Below are 19,846 nucleotides of genomic sequence, written 5' to 3'. Positions count from 1 at the left end.
CAATTTATTACATTTTTAACTAATAAATTTTTTTTATAGCCTAAATATCAATTATTGAATGATAAAATAATCTTCAATTTAATCTTGATAAAAAATTTTTTTTTATAAATAGGATTTATGGTAAGTGAAAGGCTTGGGGCAATAGCGAATGGGGCTTATTATTCAATTTTTAAGCTAGGGATTTATTGCAACTATATATTTTAAATATATTAGAAGCTACAAGTATGTCCAAGGTCACGAAACGCCTAGTGTTGTTAAGGTACCTAACTGTAGTCAACTATAAAACAGCGTAGCCGTTTTTCGAGAATATTCCTTCAAGTTGAGACTCAACTTAGAAGTTTAATACGGTTTTTTAGGCTAAAACTTGACTAAATCACACTATAAATGGTCAAAGTCAGGTAATTTAACAACACTAGAAACTCAAAGTCAGGTAATTTAACAACACTAGAAACGACAATATAAAAAATAAAGAAAGGAAGAAAGAAAGAAAGAAAGAAAGAAAGAAAGAAAGAAAGAAAGAAAGAAAGAAAGAAAGAAAGAAAGAAAGAAAGAAAGAAAGAAAAAGTGATAAAATGTATTTATTTCGGGTTATATTAACATAAAAATATAGATAAAAATTATGGTAAATTTATCTATTTCAAAATTGATTTGTCACTTTATATTACTATTTTTATATAACAAAAGTTTTAAAAAAAATCTGTAAATAGAGAAGCGCCATGACACGCAGCGCAAAGGGATAATAGTTACCCCGGGAGTTTTTCATAATTATTAAATTTTATAAAAATTACCATTAAATATTTTGATAAATTAGCCTTGTCTATTTTTTTTTGTACAAATTTTTATGGACAATAAGAAACCCATCTCCTATAAATAAAAAATTTACTTTCTTTAAATTTTAGAAATTTCATTGATATTTTCATCTCTCCCTCCAATTCCATAAAATGGCATTGAGAATCATAAACGTATACTTTATAACTTTCAAAAGTTGTTAGATTACAAAATGAGGATTAATAAATTAACACAAAATTTTATTTCTCTTATTAAGACTTTCTTAAGGTTTATTTAGTCTTGTTAAACTACCTATTAGTCAACAAATATTCGAATTAACTAAACCACAATAGAAACGGTCAAAGTTAGAACACTAGGTTTATTAATTATATACATTTAATCAAAGAAATTAGCAAATTGTTTTTGTTAATTTTGGAAATTATAAAAAAAACGTTTCCTTCACACAATTGAAGGGTAAAATAGAGTAAAAAATAAATAAATTTTTTAAAATAAACTAGGATTTCTTTGTTATATATTTACATTAATTTTCTTTTTTATAAAAAATTATAGCTATAATGAAGCATCATGAGATGGACTCATATAACTAAATTTAATTAACAATAGCGAAAATTGTATTTATATAAATGGTAATTAAAATTTAACTTTATGTGTAAATAGCCTTCAGATTGAATCTACCAAATTAATATCCGAAAATAAGTATATAGGGATATCATAAATTTGTATAATATTGAATTTTTTTAATTATCTTTATCCCATGGGGCATATAGTTTTTAGCAATGTAATATCATTTATTACACTCCTACGTTATTTTTAAAATAAGAATAATTTGAAATTTTTGTTTTAAACATATATTAGATAACATAATATATGATTGATAATAGGTTTGGAGCAAAACATGACATGGAAAATCAATGCGAGTCATTAGACGTAGGTGGCATAATGCACTATTACACTAAATACCCAAGAAAAGCTGTATGGTCTGCATGCAGCGTTCAAGAAATAAATAATTACCTAGGGTATTATATATAACCATAAAATCAACAATCATTAACACAATCATTATGACTTACTCTTCTTTCATTTATTTTTTGTATTGATGTTGTTAATTGATAGGCTTTTAGCTAATATCTTATTCACTTTTTTTCCCTTCTCTTCGTATATTATATTTTCGAATTTTTATGGACTATTTTTTTTTTAAAGTTAATTTTATTTTCTTTTCCACAATTTTGACCATTTATTAACTTAATTTTATAAAAAATTATAACAATACCAACAAAATATTAAAGCTAAATAAGATGTTCTAAGTTCTAAAGCTACTTAGCTTAGGCTAAACAAAAATAAGTATCAAAGATAGATCCAATCAAGACACATCCTTAGAATTTTTTTTCAACTTGATTTTTCTAAATTACTTCCTAATTTAGGGTTTCCGCGCCTCTACTAGTTTAGAAAGTGTCAAAGTAGTGCTTTCAATTTTATAAATATGCACATGAAAATTTTTAAAATATGTTTATAATTTTATAATTAATCTCTAAAATCATAAATATTTTTTATTTTAATTTTAATTTTAATTTTGAAATTCGTAATTATTTATATTTTAAAAATCAGCATTATAAAATCTAGTTTTTAAAAATAATTTAAACTTTAAAATGTCTTATCGGCAAAGGAATTCCTGACAAAATGATTTATATGGACTTTCACTTTCCTATATTCGCAATAAGACAGGGTATAAGATTCGTTTAATAAATTCCGAAAAGTTATATCATCAATACCAGACTAGTAGTCTTCAACTTGAGGAATCATTTAAAAGTAATATATCAAACTAATTTAATATCGATGTGTAAATCCAATCTTTAATCTTAAAATATGAATCAAAGCTCTGTATCTATAACAGTTTTTTTTGATCTAGGTAAGCTTATTTAAAAGTATGTTAAATTCGTGCATTGCCCTTATAGTGCTAATGTTGAACGATTATTTTGTCAAAAGTTTATAACTTTCGGATCGTCACTCTAGACTTAGGGGTAGCTAATAGCGAATTCACTTTTTTTGAAAATTAGCGGTATTCAACAACACTGGCGGAAAATGCAAAACTAAATAAAAAATTAAGAAAAATTTTAGATTTAAGAATGGGCTGAAAAAAAATATATAAAGATAAATTAGAGATAAGACAGATAAAATATTTTTAAAAAATATGATAAAATTACTCAAAATGATGTGTAGATTTTATAAATTAAGAACGTAAATTTTAATTTAAACATTCAAAATTAGTAAAAATGGGATGAAAATACAAAAAGTTTTGATCTTTTGAACCTAATTTTTTTTCAAGCTTGCCACTGTAAAAAAACTAGCAGTATCATTCTTCAAAAATCTAGTTAAATAAACTTGGCTTACTCACAGAAGAACCTTGAAAGGGGTTTTCGCTCCAGTTATGATTGGCCATAGATATTCTTAAAGCCAACTTAATCTACATTAGCTGCAATGGCAATCTACTTTCTCTCGCTTTAAACCTTTTCCGTTTTTTATATTTGATTAATTTTGAATATTTTATATATATCGTATATTCCATTATATCTGTATTATTTAATTAATAATTACCATTTATTGTTTTATATTTAAATATAAATAATCATAATAGTTCTGAAGTAGAAATATTCAAAAAAAATATACTAAACAAATACTAGAAAAAAATCAGGTTGAATTTATAAAGAGAAACTCCCAAAGTCTGGGGGAAAAAAATATAATCCCAATCATTAATCAGCTAAGATAGTTTGTATATTAGATATAGATATAGTTTGTAAACTTACTGGCTATTCTGTATTACTAGCTAATTAGATGTTAACAGAGTTTATGTATGTGATATATTTTAAATAAATATAATATTCATAAATTAAAAAAAAAACACATAGAAATATGCGATGTCTTGCCAATGGGAATAGTTTTAAAGATTCTCCACCTTCCGCTCCAGTTAATATAAGCAAAACTTGTATCTTCCTTAAATATAAAGAAGAAAATTTTACTTTGGACTTTGAAAATGTAATATTTTCTTTATAAATTTAAATCATATTATACTTTTTACTGTTTATTTTTTTTTATAATCAGAACTTTCTTCCTTTATTTCATAATGCATAAATCAGAAATTCAGCCTATCATATCTTATGAAGTGTAAAATCCGAAATTAACATTTATTTTCATGAGACTTGATTCAGAAATTTTTAAAATATATTGTAATGAATTATATATTTGTATTACTCCTTTTGTTATTTTAATTATTTTTGCAAAGAAAATAATTTTATATGGATGATGAGTTTTAATTTAATCGTCAATATGTTTCATCACATCATCATAACAATGTAGAGGCCTTCGATATGATTGAATAATTGGAACATATGTGTAAATGTAAAAAAATTGTATTTAAGTGCTTAATTCATTTTTATATACATTTTGTATTTGTGATTTAAGACCTATAAACTTTAATATTGCTACATGAGTCTTGTATAACTTATTTTAGATTTAATAATTACCCATAAAACTCTCATTTAGCAAGAAAACGGCTAAAGATACAAATGTATAAAAAATTTAGTTAAAAAATATTCTCTATAGTTGCACATAAATCAAATGTACAAAATACATACACTTCGTTACTTTATTTCTATATAAATGGGAAATTTCAAGAATTTAAGTTTCAGGAAAATAGAGTTACTTCGCCGGGAAAAGTTACTTTATTTTATTTCGCAAAGATATTGATTGGGAATCACCAATTATTTAAATTTAATATTTTTATTTTGATAAGCCCTAAAATCACGAAAATGTAAAACAATGATATTGCTATAAATATTTCCGCGTTTCTGAGTAAAGATTGTATTTAGATAATTGAGCAATATATTTATATATATTTGGAATCCCTCATTACATTGTATATAATATATACTTTAAATATATTTTTGCAATATTTCAAATAATATATATATTGATATAATGTTACAGCTTCTACAAATATTTTTGATTTTACCAGAAATATATTCTATCATGTTTGAAAATACCTATCTTTATGAATTGTATTCAATTTTGATGTTAATCTTTGAAATCATTTAATAATTTTATATTTTAAAAAAATATATGGAAAATCTTATATAATTAATTATGGAAATTTAAAAGTTTATGGAAAAGTAGTCTGAAATTTATAGGCTAGTTATTCCAAACATGCTGGATAACACTTTTCCGGTAAAATCAGATTTTCAATAATATTGACGTTTTACATTATACATTTTAATCAATATCAAATTTAATATGTATATATATACATTTATTAAAGATTCTCAATCATCCAATTACTAACTTTGTTCAGATACTGGAAGTTTTTATTATAGTGTTTGTTAAACTGCTTGTTTAGAAGCCGATTTTTTGAAAATGGCCAACTCAATATTTTAGCCAGAAAAAAATATTGCCTAATCCTTGAAAATTTCGATGATATATTTATTATAGTTTGTTCCTTCTAAGAGCCTTCGTAATCTTTTTCTGGGTTAAAGAAAGAAAGAAAGAAAGAAAGAAGAGAAGAGAAGAGAAGAGAAGAGAAGAGAAGAGAAGAGAGAGAATGAAAATTTTTTCGAAAATTTTTTTTGTCCTTTTTTTTCTATTCAGTTTTTTTTTTTTTGTTAAATTTATTTGTTGTTAACGAAATATTTAAAAATATTAATTATCTTTTTATTAAAGAGTAAATGTGACGCCATTCGATGTAAATCGGAAGGATACATTAGTGATGTACCTGAATTTTTGGATATGCACCATTGCAACCTATCGGACAATCATTTATCGAAATCGGATACCGGATCAGTAATTTATTATTTACCTCTCCTCCCACCTTCTCCTTTTATAATAATTTCTAATATAATTTAACGGTAAAGTTATAACCATTAACTTTTTAAGTGGGAAATATTTCAATTAACTAGTGTTTTTAGAAAATTACCTAATTTTGGTTAGCTATGTGAAACAGCGAATCTTTTTATACAAACATATGTGAAATTAATCTTCAAGTTGAGAAATCAACTTAGAGGAAAAATTTAATCAGCTAGGCTGAAAGTTTGACTAAATTACAGTAAAGATGACCAAAGTTAGTAAATTTAACACTCACCACATTTAACTATAAAATTTTTTTTAATGACGCTAGGTGTTCTCCAACTTACCATTTTCACGTTATACGGATGAGTTTCAAAAAAATAACCCTCTAAAATAATCTCGATTTGATTTTTCTCTAGCTAAGATATGATATTGAACTACGGCTTAAATAAGAAACTGCCTTGTCTCACCAATTGCAAGTTTAAACCGGTGTTGACAGCAAGGGCACGACCTTGCTTTCCACTGGTGACTTTTGAGGGGTCGTTTCTTACTAAGTATCAAGCGGCGCAATCACCTCTGCTCGAAAGCACTTAAATCAGCGGACATTCCTTCTAAATTCGAACTAATCGGCATCTTTAAAACCTTCGTCAACACCAGGTGGAATCTCAATTCCTTTCCCCCAGCTTCTAGATTGAGACTTCACCTGCATTTGATTTATATGACGCCTCTAACCAACCTTAAAGTAGATGGCCTCGCATTTACAGAATTTCGCAAAAATCGTTTCCTTTTTATCCTAACGCATCCGCTTGCTCTATTCTAGCATCTTTCGGTGGCAGGGATCTTAGGGATGATTATTCTCGACAAAACTGCTTAGCCCAAAAAATCCCTACGACAATGAATTTAACTATTTAAGCTCTATCTGTTCCATCTAACAATCTCTAGTGCCTCACTCAACATTACCTTCTTCTCCCCTGTAATTCTAGCTTACTACTCTAAATACTTTTCAAAACCCTCCTAAAATATATTTTATTCTTAATGCCTCAAACGAGATAATACATTTAATCAAGTTAGGAAACTAATTGAACCGAAAATAATAATTTATATTGAATAATTATTCAGATATCGCTTTACGAATAGGTGAATATAAATGGTTTAATCACTTTAACCTCTATATTTTGTTTTAGTTATATACATCCAGTGGACATAAATATATAATTTTTACTTAGGGATACGTATACTTCTCTTGGAAAAAATTGCCCATATTTCGATCAATTATTCCTTATTTTTATTCCTTTTCTCAGACCCTAGTGCTATAGTTCGCCATTTTTATAAGGTATTCTAGAATAAACAGCTTAGAATATGTAAATAGGTGTTGAGTGTGCAGATAATCATGGTTAAAACCAAATAATATTTGATAAATGACAGAATTGAGTAATTACATTGTATGTATGTTCCCTATTGGGATATGGTATCTACCAAAAGATTAAAATCATTTAGTGAGGGGCCATTTATAAAATTGAGAATTAATCATTTCACTGGAAAAGTATACCCATAATGTAAATTTTAAGTGCTTATATTCACGAGATTTAAAATTTTTATAATTCACTAAAACGTAAAAAAATACTAATATTTTCTTGAGTGAGGGGAAAGAGTTTCCCTGGAAGATGACCTCTAATTACCTCTATAGTTAGGGCCAGAATGTGGCGTTAAGTTTAGTTACATACATATGGAGGTTAGGCTTTTGATTCCCCTATCGGCCCTATACCCAAATAAATTTCTTTTTTTTTTAAAATATACAATCATTGAAAATCAGCTATCTCAAAATAATGAACGCCCTACATACATTTTTCCTATTTCTTATATGTAAAAAAATAATATTTTTCTACTCCCTTTAAAGTTATAATCATATACGCCCAACTGTCAAAACAAGTTGTTATTTATTTATTTATTATAAACGTGATATTATTTTTTCATTTCGGTAGAAGGTAAGCTATAATAATTCATGTCCATAATTCTAGCTTATTTATCTATTTCCTTTTTCCGTTTCAAGGTATGTTCTAAGGGGACATGCGTCTTAGAAACAACAATAGAAGTTAAAGCACAGGCCGATCCATGGAGCTCCTGGTCACCTTGGTCACCCTGTCGTGGAGATGACGTTATAGGTATCCAAAAAAGGAACAGGAAATGCGAAAAGTCGCGGTATAAAAGCCAGAATTTGAAAATGATTTTTCGAAATTAAATAAAAAAACGTGTTAAAAGATTTTTTTCAACTATCTCTATTTTTTTTTAAATTAGCATCTTGGATTCAATTTTTCCCTTAAAATTCCTTAGTATTTTATTTAATTTTTATGCAAGGTTAAATCAATCTTTTTATGATTTTGAAATCATAAATTTTTAAAATATTCATTTTTTTATGATTTTCTTTAAAAAAAAAATAAAATTTTGTTCAAAATTTTAGGCAAAAAAAAAGGATAAATAAACTTTTGATTTTAAGGTTACAATTTTGATGTTTGAAATATTAAATGTTATACTTAATTTTTTTTAAAAAAAAGGAGAAATTTTATTAATATAAATGTTCTTTTATAAAATTTAAAGGCAGATTTCTAAAAAAATCTTTCTGAATTTCCTCTTATAATAATTAGTGTTGTTAAACGGTTAGTTTTGAGTCGATGTTTAATAACGGCTAACTCAATATTTTACCCAGAAAAGTGTTGCCTACATCTCGAGATTTCGCTACTAGATATCCAAACCTTTGTTCCTTCTATAGACAAAATCTTCAGGCTTGCGTAATATTAAGTGACAATTATCATTATCATTCTTTTTAAGGTACTTTGAATTTTTTTGAAGTAAATGATACCGGAAACGTTAAAAAATGTATCTAAGCATTTATCGGACAGGAAATTGAATTCTGAGTTTAATGATATAAATACTTAAAATTACGTTTAAAATGCCATTTCCTTCTGGAATGTTTACGAGAAAAATATATTTTTTATAACCGGAAAGGTTAAAAAATATATCTAAGCATTTTTGGACAGGAAATTGAATTCTGAGTTTAATGATATAAATACTTAAAATTACGTTTAAAATGCCATTTCCTTCTGGAATGTTTACGAGAAAAATATATTTTTTATAACCGGAAAGGTTAAAAAATATATCTAAGCATTTTTGGATAGGATCGATAAAATATTGAGGTACCCGATTTAAAAATTCTGCTCTAAATGAGCCGTTTAATAACACTACTTTATAATATTACAAACATTCTTGAACACAGAGGCATAAATTTCTTTATTTTTTTTTATACATGTATGTTATCCCCTCCATCCCCCTCAACCAAGTCTAAAGTTAGGAGAGAAAAAGTGCCAAGGAAATAATACAGAGTACAAAGTGTGCCATAATAAGGTAATGATAATAAATTTTTATTTATTTATTTGCTAATTATCTATATCTATCAATAATTCTTACTTTTTTCCGATAATATAATAAATATATATATATCGCTTATTGGGATACGGAATTCATTTTGGGAATGGAAATATCGAATAATTTTGGATCATTTTTTGGGAGTCATTTTTGAATTTGAGAAAAATAAAAATCATATTTAACCGGAAATGCATTTCAGAGCACTCCCCACCCCCCTCACTTTACTCTGTGAATATCTGGAGATATTGCCTTTTCCACTGTTTAAAATTCTTTAAAAATTTTATATCCATTTTGTTTTTATATATATTTCTAACTTTTTTTTCATGCTAATCGAAAAAACAGACAAAAAATTTAAAATAATAAGAATACTTTTTTAAAAAAAATTTACGTGGAAGGCTACTCCAACATATGCCTGAATGTATTTCCGGTTCAATTCATTCTACCCAGATTTGCTAAAATTTCTCTTAATAAATAATAAATATGAAATTGAAAAATTCCGAATATTCCATGGAATTCATTATCCAATACAATATCGATTTATGCTAGGAGTTTGTTTCAAAAAAGGCCCATAGATGCCCAAACATTTTCTGGGCATCTTATGAGGCATACTCCAGGCTCACATTTAAATTTTTTTCTTTTGCTAAAATCTTTACTGGATCGTTTTACCCCTAATTTATTCCTATCAAAATATCATCTCAAAAAAAGGTTAGCAGAAAAAACAAAAAAAACATGGCTCTCTGTAAAGAGCACAACTCAGCGTCGATATATAGTGCCGAAGGTATTTTAATTTTAATTTTAATTTTAATTTTTATATTAAAATATATATAATATTTATTGGGGTCTTGAGAGAGAGACCCTGTCAAGCTAAACAGGGTTCGGGTAAATAATAATGAAATTAGGACCGGGGTTGATTTGAACCTAGAAAACTAATTCGGCTCTACATCTGGCTATAACCGAATTTCCTTTTCAAATTTCTGGAAGCTCCCATGTTTGCCATATATTTCAAATATATATTAATTTTTTTACAGCTGATTATCCGTGTCGTTTAACCTGCTTCGTTGGACCTAATTTCACGGATTATGGAAATGCTGCAGATGGAACTCTCATCAAAACGGATAATACGATAAGCATGTGTCTAGATGGCTCTATTATAGTTAAAACTTTTGTTATGTTATTACTCCTCCATTTTTTTTATAAGAAAAACCTATTAAGCGTTTTATCTCATCTATTTAAGAATCTTAGTAAAATACATACAATATACTCTCGTATTTTAAATTTGTAACATCTGATTTATCCGGAAATGCATTTAAAAATATGATTAACAGATGATTTTGCATTAAAATCTGTTATAATTTTTTTTAAAAAAAATTTATATTGGGTTTTTATATAGATTTTACATATAAATAAAAAAAAAATTTACCAAATACTATCGCATATTAAGATAGAAAAATAAGTGATAGGCAGTTAGCACTACCTAAAAATATATTTTAGCACACCATCCCTTTCCAGGGAAATTTTGGAGAATTGGTCTTCCAATATACAGACCCAATTAAACCGCGAGAATGAGGGAAATAGATGATTTATATTAAAAATTTTTTATTTCTTCCTCAAAGCCTGTAGGATGTGACGACGAGTTTTATTCAACGGCTAAATGGGACAAATGCGGAATATGTAATGGGGATAATTCACGATGCTATCCTTTCGAGGCTGAGGAGATGATCACATTAACTAAAGGTAACTATGTTAGATATAAATTATGATCGCTGAAGGAGACCTGGGTAAAACAATTGATTATTTTGCATCTTCCTTCTCATAACATTTTGAAACTTAGGAGCTATGATAAGCACCATTTTCGCCATTAGCCCCATACCCAGGGTAATAAAAAAATGGATAAGGATAATGGAACTTAGCCTTTATTGTTACATTGAACAAAATAATTTTCAATTATTATATCCATTTCAAAAACACTTTTAAATATAAGCTACTCAATAAGGGGATGAAAATATTTTGTCAAAAATAGCATATTTTGAATGTGACATTTCAATTATTTTTCACCTCCGCCACTATATTTTTTAAAAATTATATTCCAACATAACGTACAAACTATTTATTGATGTTTCCTTTTTGCTCCAAAATATCCCTTTTTATATGATGTATAGTAATCTTTAAAACTTCCCTTTTTACAGCTTTAATCGGACAGAATATTTAAACCAGTTTTATCCCAAAGGAACTTTAGGCCAAAGTGATATATAATACAAATTGTTATTGCGTAATCTTTAGTCAATTGGGCTATCCTTTAAATATTATTTTATATCTATGAACTTTATGTGAACATTTATGCAGATTCTTAAATTACGAATCTTAATATATTTATTGCTAAAAGCAAAATAAACTAAATTTTTTTATATAGTCAAGCCGTAAAAGGTTTTTCAAAAGATCATCATATATAAGTAATAGCGCCATATTTAAGGTCTTATGCGGATTAAAACCTTTTCTCGTTAACATTGTACTTAACCCGGTCTCCTTTATGGCCAATAGAATGTTTTACAGGGTGTTTTACTAGACTGGTTTAGGGTATAATGTTTTTCGGTTTCCTAAACTTATGGTAAATTGTCCTATCTCTTAGTGGTGTAATTATTTTTTGGTGAATTTTTTTAAAAAAAATTCATATTTTATTTTGATTTTGATTTTCCGAATGAATTTTAAAATTATATACCTATTTCTAATCAAGCTGAATAAGATAGACATGATATATAATAAAGCAAGCACATATAAATCGTCTTCTACCACGAAATATTATTATTTCGATTTATATAAATATGACAGCTAGATGTCTACATATTAGATTGGGATCTTTGATTATTGGGATCCATTATAAATTCCATTTAGTCCTAAAGTTTTTCACAGGGGCACAAAAAGAAAGAAAGAAAGAATCAATGCATAAATTGGTATAGATCAAAATAATTGAAAAAAATGTTCCATTATTCGTTATAGCAAATAATTTTCAATATTATTTATTTATAGGATATCTGTCCAATAAACAAAATTAAGGAAACAAATGGAAAAATGAATATGAAATCTAGGGCGTTCCCTCCAAGCGACGCGCAGGGTGTAGACCTCCATCCTGTGAAAAGTAAAGTAAAGGTCAAAGCAAAGAAGACAAGACTAGCAAGTTTGAATATTGGGACGCTTAAAGGTAAAACGAGAGAATTGGCATCAATTGAACAAGAGAAAAGTTGGTGCATACAAGAAACGCAATGGAAAGGACAGAAGACTTTGATGATTGGAGATGGGTATAAATTGTACTATAATGGACTTGTTAGCAATAGGAACGGTGTCGGCATCATCCTCAGTCAAGATCTAACCTCCTCAGTAGTAGAAGTCAACAGGATCTCTGATAGACTAATGAAGATAAAACTCTGCATTGGTCAATCAATACACATATCATTATATGCTCCTCAAACCGGTTGCAAGGAAGAAGAGAAAGATGACTTTAGAGCTATCCTTGATGAAGCAGTAATGGAAATCCCTAAGGATGACCTAGTCATAATTGGTGGTGACGTAAATGCGCATGTGAGGAAAGCAAGAGATAACTACAAAAGGCATCATGGTGGTTTTGGATATGGAGAAATGATGAAGGAGATCACGTACTGAAATTTGCGCAAGTCTTCGACCTTGTCTTAACCAACACCTACTATAGGAAAAAAGACAGTCATTTAATAACATACGAAAGTGGTACAAAGAAAACCCAGATAGATTACATGCTAATCTCTCGCAGAAGATTAAAAGTGATAGACTGCAAAGTCATCTTAGAAGAAGATATCGCCGAAAAACCCATGTCATGGATTTACACATCACAAATAAATCTACTCAAAACAAGATAAAACTGGAACCATGCATCAAATGGGGTAAATTAAAAAAAAAACAATGACAGATGCCTTTGCAATCAGTGCAAACATTGAAACAATAGATTCCTCACAAGTCAGTGAAAAAATGTGGACAAAGCTTTCATCCAGATTTATTGACACTGCCAAATCGACACTAGGCTTGACAAGAGGAGGCAACAAATCATACAAAGAACTATGGTGTTTAAATCAAGAGGTACAAAACACTATACAGGAGAAAAAAGCCCTTTATAAAATATGGTACAAATCCAAAAACGCAGATGACAAGTCAAGATACAAAAAATCCAAGAGATTAGCTACAAAGGCATTGGCTAGGGCCAAATCTATGGGATACGATGACATGTACGAAGATCTACATACCAAAGAAGGGCAAAATAAAATATACAGATTAGCCAAACAGCGAAAAAAAAACTCTAGGGATATAAACGAAGCTTCGAAAGTAATCAAAAATAAAGATGGAAAATTGATAATAAAGGAAAAAGAAACAATGAATAGATGGAAAGAATATTTTCAGGTGCTTCTCAATTTTAATCCCCACATATTGCATCTAGACGAACACTCCCCTTGTCAAAACCTTGTACAACCTATAACAGAACAAGAAATAATCACATGCCTCAAGCATATGAAAAACAACAAAACTAGGGGTCCAGACGATATTCCAATAGAAAGCCTTAAAGCACTAGGAGATGATGGAATACATCTCCTCACAAATCACTATAAAATACTTGGAAATGAAGAGATTCCCAAAAAATGTAGGCAGAGCTATTTAGTTTCTATCTTCAAAAATAAAGGGAATCCACACAAATGTCAAAATTACAGAGGCATAAAAATAATGTAACACTGTTTAAAAATATACGAAAAAATAATAGAAAAAAGTTTAAGAGACATAAAAGAAATAGGAGAAACTCATTTTGGCTTTATGACTGGAAGATCAACAGCTGATGCTATCAGCGCAATTAGGCAAATGAGTTAAAAATACAGGGAAAAGAACAAAAAGCTTCACATGGTCTTTCTCGATCTAAGGACTTCGAGAGAATCCCAAGAAAACTTATCTGGTGGGCGCTACGCCACAAAAAAGTTCCCGAAAAATATATAAGAATAATACAGGATATGTATATGGGCCATACAACAATGGTCCGTAGCACAACAGGTACTTCAGCAGGCTTCACAATAGCCGAAGGAGTTCATCAAGGGTCGGCTCTCAGCCCACTTCTCTTCATTACAGTGATAGATGTATTAGCACAGTCTATACCTCAAACAGTACCGTGGAATATGATATTTGCAGATGATATTGTGATACTTGCCGAATCCAAGGATGAGTGAGTTGGATAAAGTTCCTAGAAACGCACGGATTAAAAGTAAATAGAGAAGAGACGGAGTATATGGTGATAGGAGGAGATGAAACAGAGAGCATTGATATAAATGAATGTCAGATATCGGCAATTGAAAGCTGCAAATTTGGGCTCCACTATACAAATAAATGGCACAATAGAAAAAGAGATAAAGAGTAAGAGTAATCAAGGCTGGTTAAAATGGAGATCTTCTGGAGTGCTATTTGACAAAAGAATCCCACACAAATTAAAGGGAAAAATTTACAGTTCCATAGTACAACCAACTATTCTATATAGTTTAGAAACATGACCAACCAAAGAATCAGACGAGAGAAGTCTACAAACTATGGAGATGAGAATGCTGAGGATGATTGCTGGGGTAACAAGAAAGGATAAAGTGCGCAGTACAAGAATACTAAGTAGTTTAAAGGTAGTGCCCATTAAGACTAAGTTAATGGTAAACAGACATAGGTGGTATGGGCACACAATGAGAAGGCCTATGAATTACATAGGAAATAAAGTTGAGAGTTTGGAAGTGATCAGCAAACGTAAAAGAGGAAGGCCAAAACTTCAATGGGGCGTAAAGTTAGAGCCAATATAAAGAAGTATAAAATAGATAAAAGAGATTGTATAAATAACATAAAGTGGAGAGAGATGTTGAAGGAGCTTACCACCAAAAAAGGTGAAAACTAAAGAGAAAAAAAAAAATTAGATCAAAATCTGAAACCCAGATTCGATCATATCTCTTGCTATCTCCAATAAAGCTCTTTTAGATATTTCAAGAATTTCTAGATTTCTAGATTCGTTTTAGCAATTTTACCATCAACTTCTTCATAATTTTGATTCTTTCACAGACTTAATGCCAGCTAAAAAGGGTTAGATATTTTTAAAACAACTTCACCGAGTTTTAAAAAAGACGGAATAAAAATTTCTAGTAAAATAAAGGGAACCTATACGAGAATCTGATGATGAATTTTTATGCATCATTTCTCTAGCAGTTGTTTCAATTAAAAAGGAATGGGGATTATTAATATTAAAACGATCCGAAATACTTAGAAAGCTTTGCTCATTGGGGAAAGAAGGAAATATGGCTATAATCTGGGTTCCAAATTTGTCATAAAAGAGGGCAGCATAAAATGTTTTGATTGACAATAATCATAATTCAAAAAGAAGGATAACTTTATCTTGAGTCAATTCAATCGTTTAAAAATATTTGTTCACGAATTCAATTTCGTTAAAGATTTTTTAGTGTTACTAAAACCAAAATATTTAAAAAAGTAATAATTCTAAGAGAGGCAAGTTAAAATTATTAGGCTTATTAAGCATAATAAACAAGATATTTAAATGACAAATTGCTCAAATATTGGTAGATATTGATATATAAATTAAGCGAAGAAAATTAATTAAAATGATTTTAAAAAAACGAAAATTCATAAAATACTGGCAAAAATTTAGTTATATCAGACTAAATTAAATATATCAGACTATCAAGTACAAGTTGTTCTGCTCTATTCGACTTGAAAAGATTGCACTGCCTGAACTGTCCTTCTTGAAAAGATTCAGATCTAATGGCACTCTCAGTGGCTATGCCTTAATCCCTCGGAGAAGATCGATTTCTAATATGGGACTATTCTATAATTGATTTCTTAGCCCCCCCCCCCCTCTAATTTATTCTCAAACTTCTTTGATCTTAAAGAGCCGCCAAAAATATAAAAATAATTCGGAAAAATCAGAAAGATCATATTTTAAAAACACCTATCATCTCTTACATTGTGACCACATTCGGTAGCCGGTGTTTAATCCATCTACAAATAACTCGATTCATACATCCTTAAATTTTACCCCTCCCCTTCTAATAGTTTTTATTTAAATGCCATGTATAACAACCAAAACAAAATATTTAATTATTAATTCCATTCTTTGTTAATTATTTCATTTTATATGTGATGAAATAACTAATAAAATATAGTATATATATACATATGAGTTAGCAATTTGTTCAAGTGCTGAGGTATTTAAAGCCCCAATATGGAAGCGAGAAGATGTAAACGTTATGATAAAATAATTTCAAAAAATTATTATCCTGAAAGGGAGGTGGGGGGGGGGTGATAATCAGCTGCGATTAGCGTTAAATACCTCACCGCTTTAACAAAACGTGTGGCCATCCATGAGCAATTATTTTTCTAAGTATAATATATTTTACCAGAGTTGTAATTGCTCCTTTTTAATTGTAGTTATCTCCCGCTCCTACCTTTAAAAAGGAGCTAGCTCCTGATTCCGCTAAAAAATTTTAAAAATGAGGTAGCTCCCGCTCCAAGTGATGGAGTGGCACTCCATAACCAATCCTTTAGTTTTCATTTTTTAGAAGGTATACGAAACAAAATCATATTTTTTTTTATCAAAAAGCTTCTATTTATATTAAATGATCTATCAAAATATTTATAACCTTTTATAAGCTTTTAAAAGTAATAAATTTTCTAAATTAGCAATTAACAATTATCCACGCCTCTCCTTTGACCTCTATTGCAATACTAAATAGACGCTCCATAAGTGCACTAGAGGGAAGCGGGTGTTAAATCAGGAAATTTATCAAAAATAGTAATTTTGGTATCATAATTTAAAAAAAAAATATTTGAACTAAATCATATCAATATATTTATAATAATTTTAACGAATAACAGTCAGGACAAATATAACGTATTTGAAGGAAGGCACAACATTTCTACTTTTTAGACTAACTTCAATAAACTCTAAAGGATCCGATGGAGCTATAATTAGTTTAGGTGAAAATATTTTGTTTATCACAATAGTTCGTAACAGAGAACCCTTGAAAACCGGAACTAATCTTAGAACCAGAGCCTCGAGCTACTCTCTTAAAATTTCTAGAAACGGAAACTAATTTATATTTTAAAGTTCTCAGGAAACCCTTTCAGAACGGGTTTCTAACAAACTTGCTAATCGAATATTTAAAATATTTTTTAAACAAGTGCATTTAGCCGATTTAAAAAAAAATATTCACGAGATTTTAGCTAAAGATGACAGAAATGTTTGGAACGGATATTGGTCATATTTTCAAGAGTCGTTTATCGACATTCACATACCTTAGAAACACTCTTTCAAATGAACCCAGCCCCGATTCTCTTTTCAAAAGAGAATTCTGAACCTGAATTTTAGAATTTTTTAACCTAGCTTTCCTGATCAATCTTAATTTTATTTAGGCGAGTAAGTTATGATTATGTTTAAATTTATAAAAATATTAGTATCACCTAAATAACTTCTAAATTTCCGAAAAAGATGATATAGAAGAAATACGTTTAAAGATAGATCTTGTCTAATATATCACATTTATCTCAACATTTATTTTTTTTTAGTTTAATATCTATATTTTTTAAAACTAAATAATTAGTATAATATCACCATTTATTTAGAAAATGAATGTTTAAATAATTATATTTTGAAATCGACATTTAGTGTTAAACCGAAATGGAAAGAACTATAAAGGGAATTTTATAAAGAAGCTTACTGATATAACCTATGAGAAAAATAAAGATTTTGAAGTCATAACTTCGGAGAAGCTAGCAAGTCCCCTTACGATACAAGTGACTTTACATTTACTCATTATTTTATTACCCGTTAGCACCAAATATTCAATCTAGTTTCAATTGTCAATATATGTAACCAACACGTTAAGATTTTAAAATTGTTTTGATGTTCTAAAAAAAATATTTAAGAAAATTAAGAAAAATTACACAAATGAAAATTGTGATACTCATATATAAACAAAAAAATTTGTGTTTTGGATTAATAAATGTGTTCATTAAGTTTATATAAGCTATAGAAGGAATAAAACATATATGTAAGGTTTTCGAGAATATGAATTGAACTGAACAATGAAAGAAAGAAAGAAAGAAAGAAAGAAAGAAAGAAAGAAAGAAAGAAAGAAAGAAAGAAAGAAAGAAAGAAAGAAAGAAAGAAAGAAAGAAAGAAAGAAAGAAAGAAAGAAAGAAAGAAAGAAAGAAAGAAAGACAAAAAGGAAGAAAAAAAGAAAGAAAGAGAAAGACTGAAAATCATGTTTTATGGAGATAAATGGCGTTTTAGTTTTCCAAAATTGGCACTTATTCTATACCAACGGGAAGTTTACTTAAAGGACATTTTCTATTGCTGGCTTAAATTATTAAATTAAAAAATAAATAAATAATAAATCAACTAATCTAGAGCAAATTTTTTTTATTTATTTATGGCAATTCCTAAATTCCTATCATACTAAATTAGATTTAACCTTTAAACCATGTTATATTTTATTTTTTGATTCATAGATGTAAATTATATATTTCAATTAGGATTGAAAAATTAAACTTACATATTTTATGTATGTTGTGAATGTGTATATTATAAACAAAATGTACTTTGTTATGACTTTCCTCTCTAAATCTTTGGGTCGATTTCAATGCCGAAACCCAATTTATTATACTGGTGCAGGGTCTGTACCTGATATACTTGCATATAATTTAATTTTATCCAGAACAATATTATGCAAGCCTGTAGATTTTGGTATAGATGTCACAAAGGTTTGGACATCCGTTAACAAAATATCGAGGCACAGGCAATATTTTTTCTTGGCTAATATATTTAATTAATCGTTTTTAAAAAAATCTGCACAAAGATTAGCCGTTTAGCAACACTACTTATAATTATAATAAATTAACGCGGAATAAAGTAAATAATAGTTATACAAATACAGAATAACATCATAATCATATATAATACTAATATATATATATAGATAATGATAATATTTTTAATAAAAAATTTTTTATATAACAGATTCTAAAGAATTTAGCGGTCAACATGGATGTAGGTTATAAACTGAGATACGCCATTCCTAAATGATGACCCATTCATTATTAAATTCCTTATATCTTTTGTCAATTATTAAATTTCAATTGATTTATTATTTATTTATAAAACAAATATAATATTTTAAATATAGTTTATAGAATATCAATTCCATCAGTTCATTTTTAAAATTCCCTTTTTGACAAAATTTTTTATTATTATTAATATGTAGTTATTATATTAACATTAATATTGCTTTTTTATAATTTAATATAACTTTGTTTTTGAATTTTAATTAATAAAATATGAATTTTATATTTCCCATGCGTCCCATATATCGTACTATGCGAAAATTTTTATTCGTTTATATAATAATATAAAAAAAAATTAATCTACCTTAAAATTCGTTAATTTTTAAATAAGAGTTCAAAATATAAAACGCTGAACTTATCTACTGATACATAAAACAATAATTATTTTCGCCATTTAATGACTTAGGGTCATCAAATTTTATTAATAAGTTTTAATTATTGAGATGATTTAAATTCTTTATTTTTTTTAACTAATATAATATAATTATTAATAATTGAAATACAATTTATATTATATAAAATTTATAAAAAAAATATATTAATAAATAAGTGCCAAGTACGGGATAATATATTTTAAAGAGTACTTCAGAAATGCTTTCTAAGATGTTAGAAACTATTTGTTCAAATATCGAGTATTTTTTAA

The 19,846-nt window shown here is 28.0% G+C and overlaps 1 protein-coding gene across 1 annotated transcript; it reads left to right on the top strand.

The window, feature by feature from the left end:
- The first annotated feature begins 2,481 nt into the window (after positions 1-2,481).
- LOC135922580 (A disintegrin and metalloproteinase with thrombospondin motifs 1-like) lies at positions 2,482-19,165 on the top strand. The gene is made up of 11 exons (XM_065456979.1): positions 2,482-2,595; positions 3,693-3,819; positions 5,497-5,616; positions 7,670-7,818; positions 8,955-9,018; positions 9,745-9,817; positions 10,068-10,192; positions 10,653-10,773; positions 16,957-17,058; positions 17,747-17,874; positions 19,100-19,165. Exons 2-11 carry the CDS (start codon positions 3,697-3,699, stop codon positions 19,163-19,165), a joined length of 1,071 nt encoding a protein of 356 aa, XP_065313051.1. The 5' UTR covers positions 2,482-2,595; positions 3,693-3,696.
- Positions 19,166-19,846: the final 681 nt, after the last annotated feature.

Source organism: Gordionus sp. m RMFG-2023, chromosome 1, assembly GCF_954871325.1.
Source record: "Gordionus sp. m RMFG-2023 chromosome 1, tfGorSpeb1-WG-v2, whole genome shotgun sequence".
In the NCBI taxonomy this organism is placed as follows: Eukaryota; Metazoa; Nematomorpha; class Gordioida; order Chordodea; family Parachordodidae; genus Gordionus; species Gordionus sp. m RMFG-2023.
Note: the sequence above shows the minus strand (reverse complement) of the source record. Positions and strands in the feature narration are given on the sequence as shown.

Bases quoted from the DNA above. Each gene is read 5' to 3' on its own strand.
- LOC135922580 (XM_065456979.1), top strand. From the start codon at position 3,697: ATGCGATGTCTTGCCAATGGGAATAGTTTTAAAGATTCTCCACCTTCC. The intron at 7,819-8,954 runs GTATAAAAGCCA...CCCTCAACCAAG, and splicing joins AGGAAATGCGAAAAGTCGCG to TCTAAAGTTAGGAGAGAAAA. The intron at 9,019-9,744 runs GTAATGATAATA...TCTCAAAAAAAG, and splicing joins ACAAAGTGTGCCATAATAAG to GTTAGCAGAAAAAACAAAAA.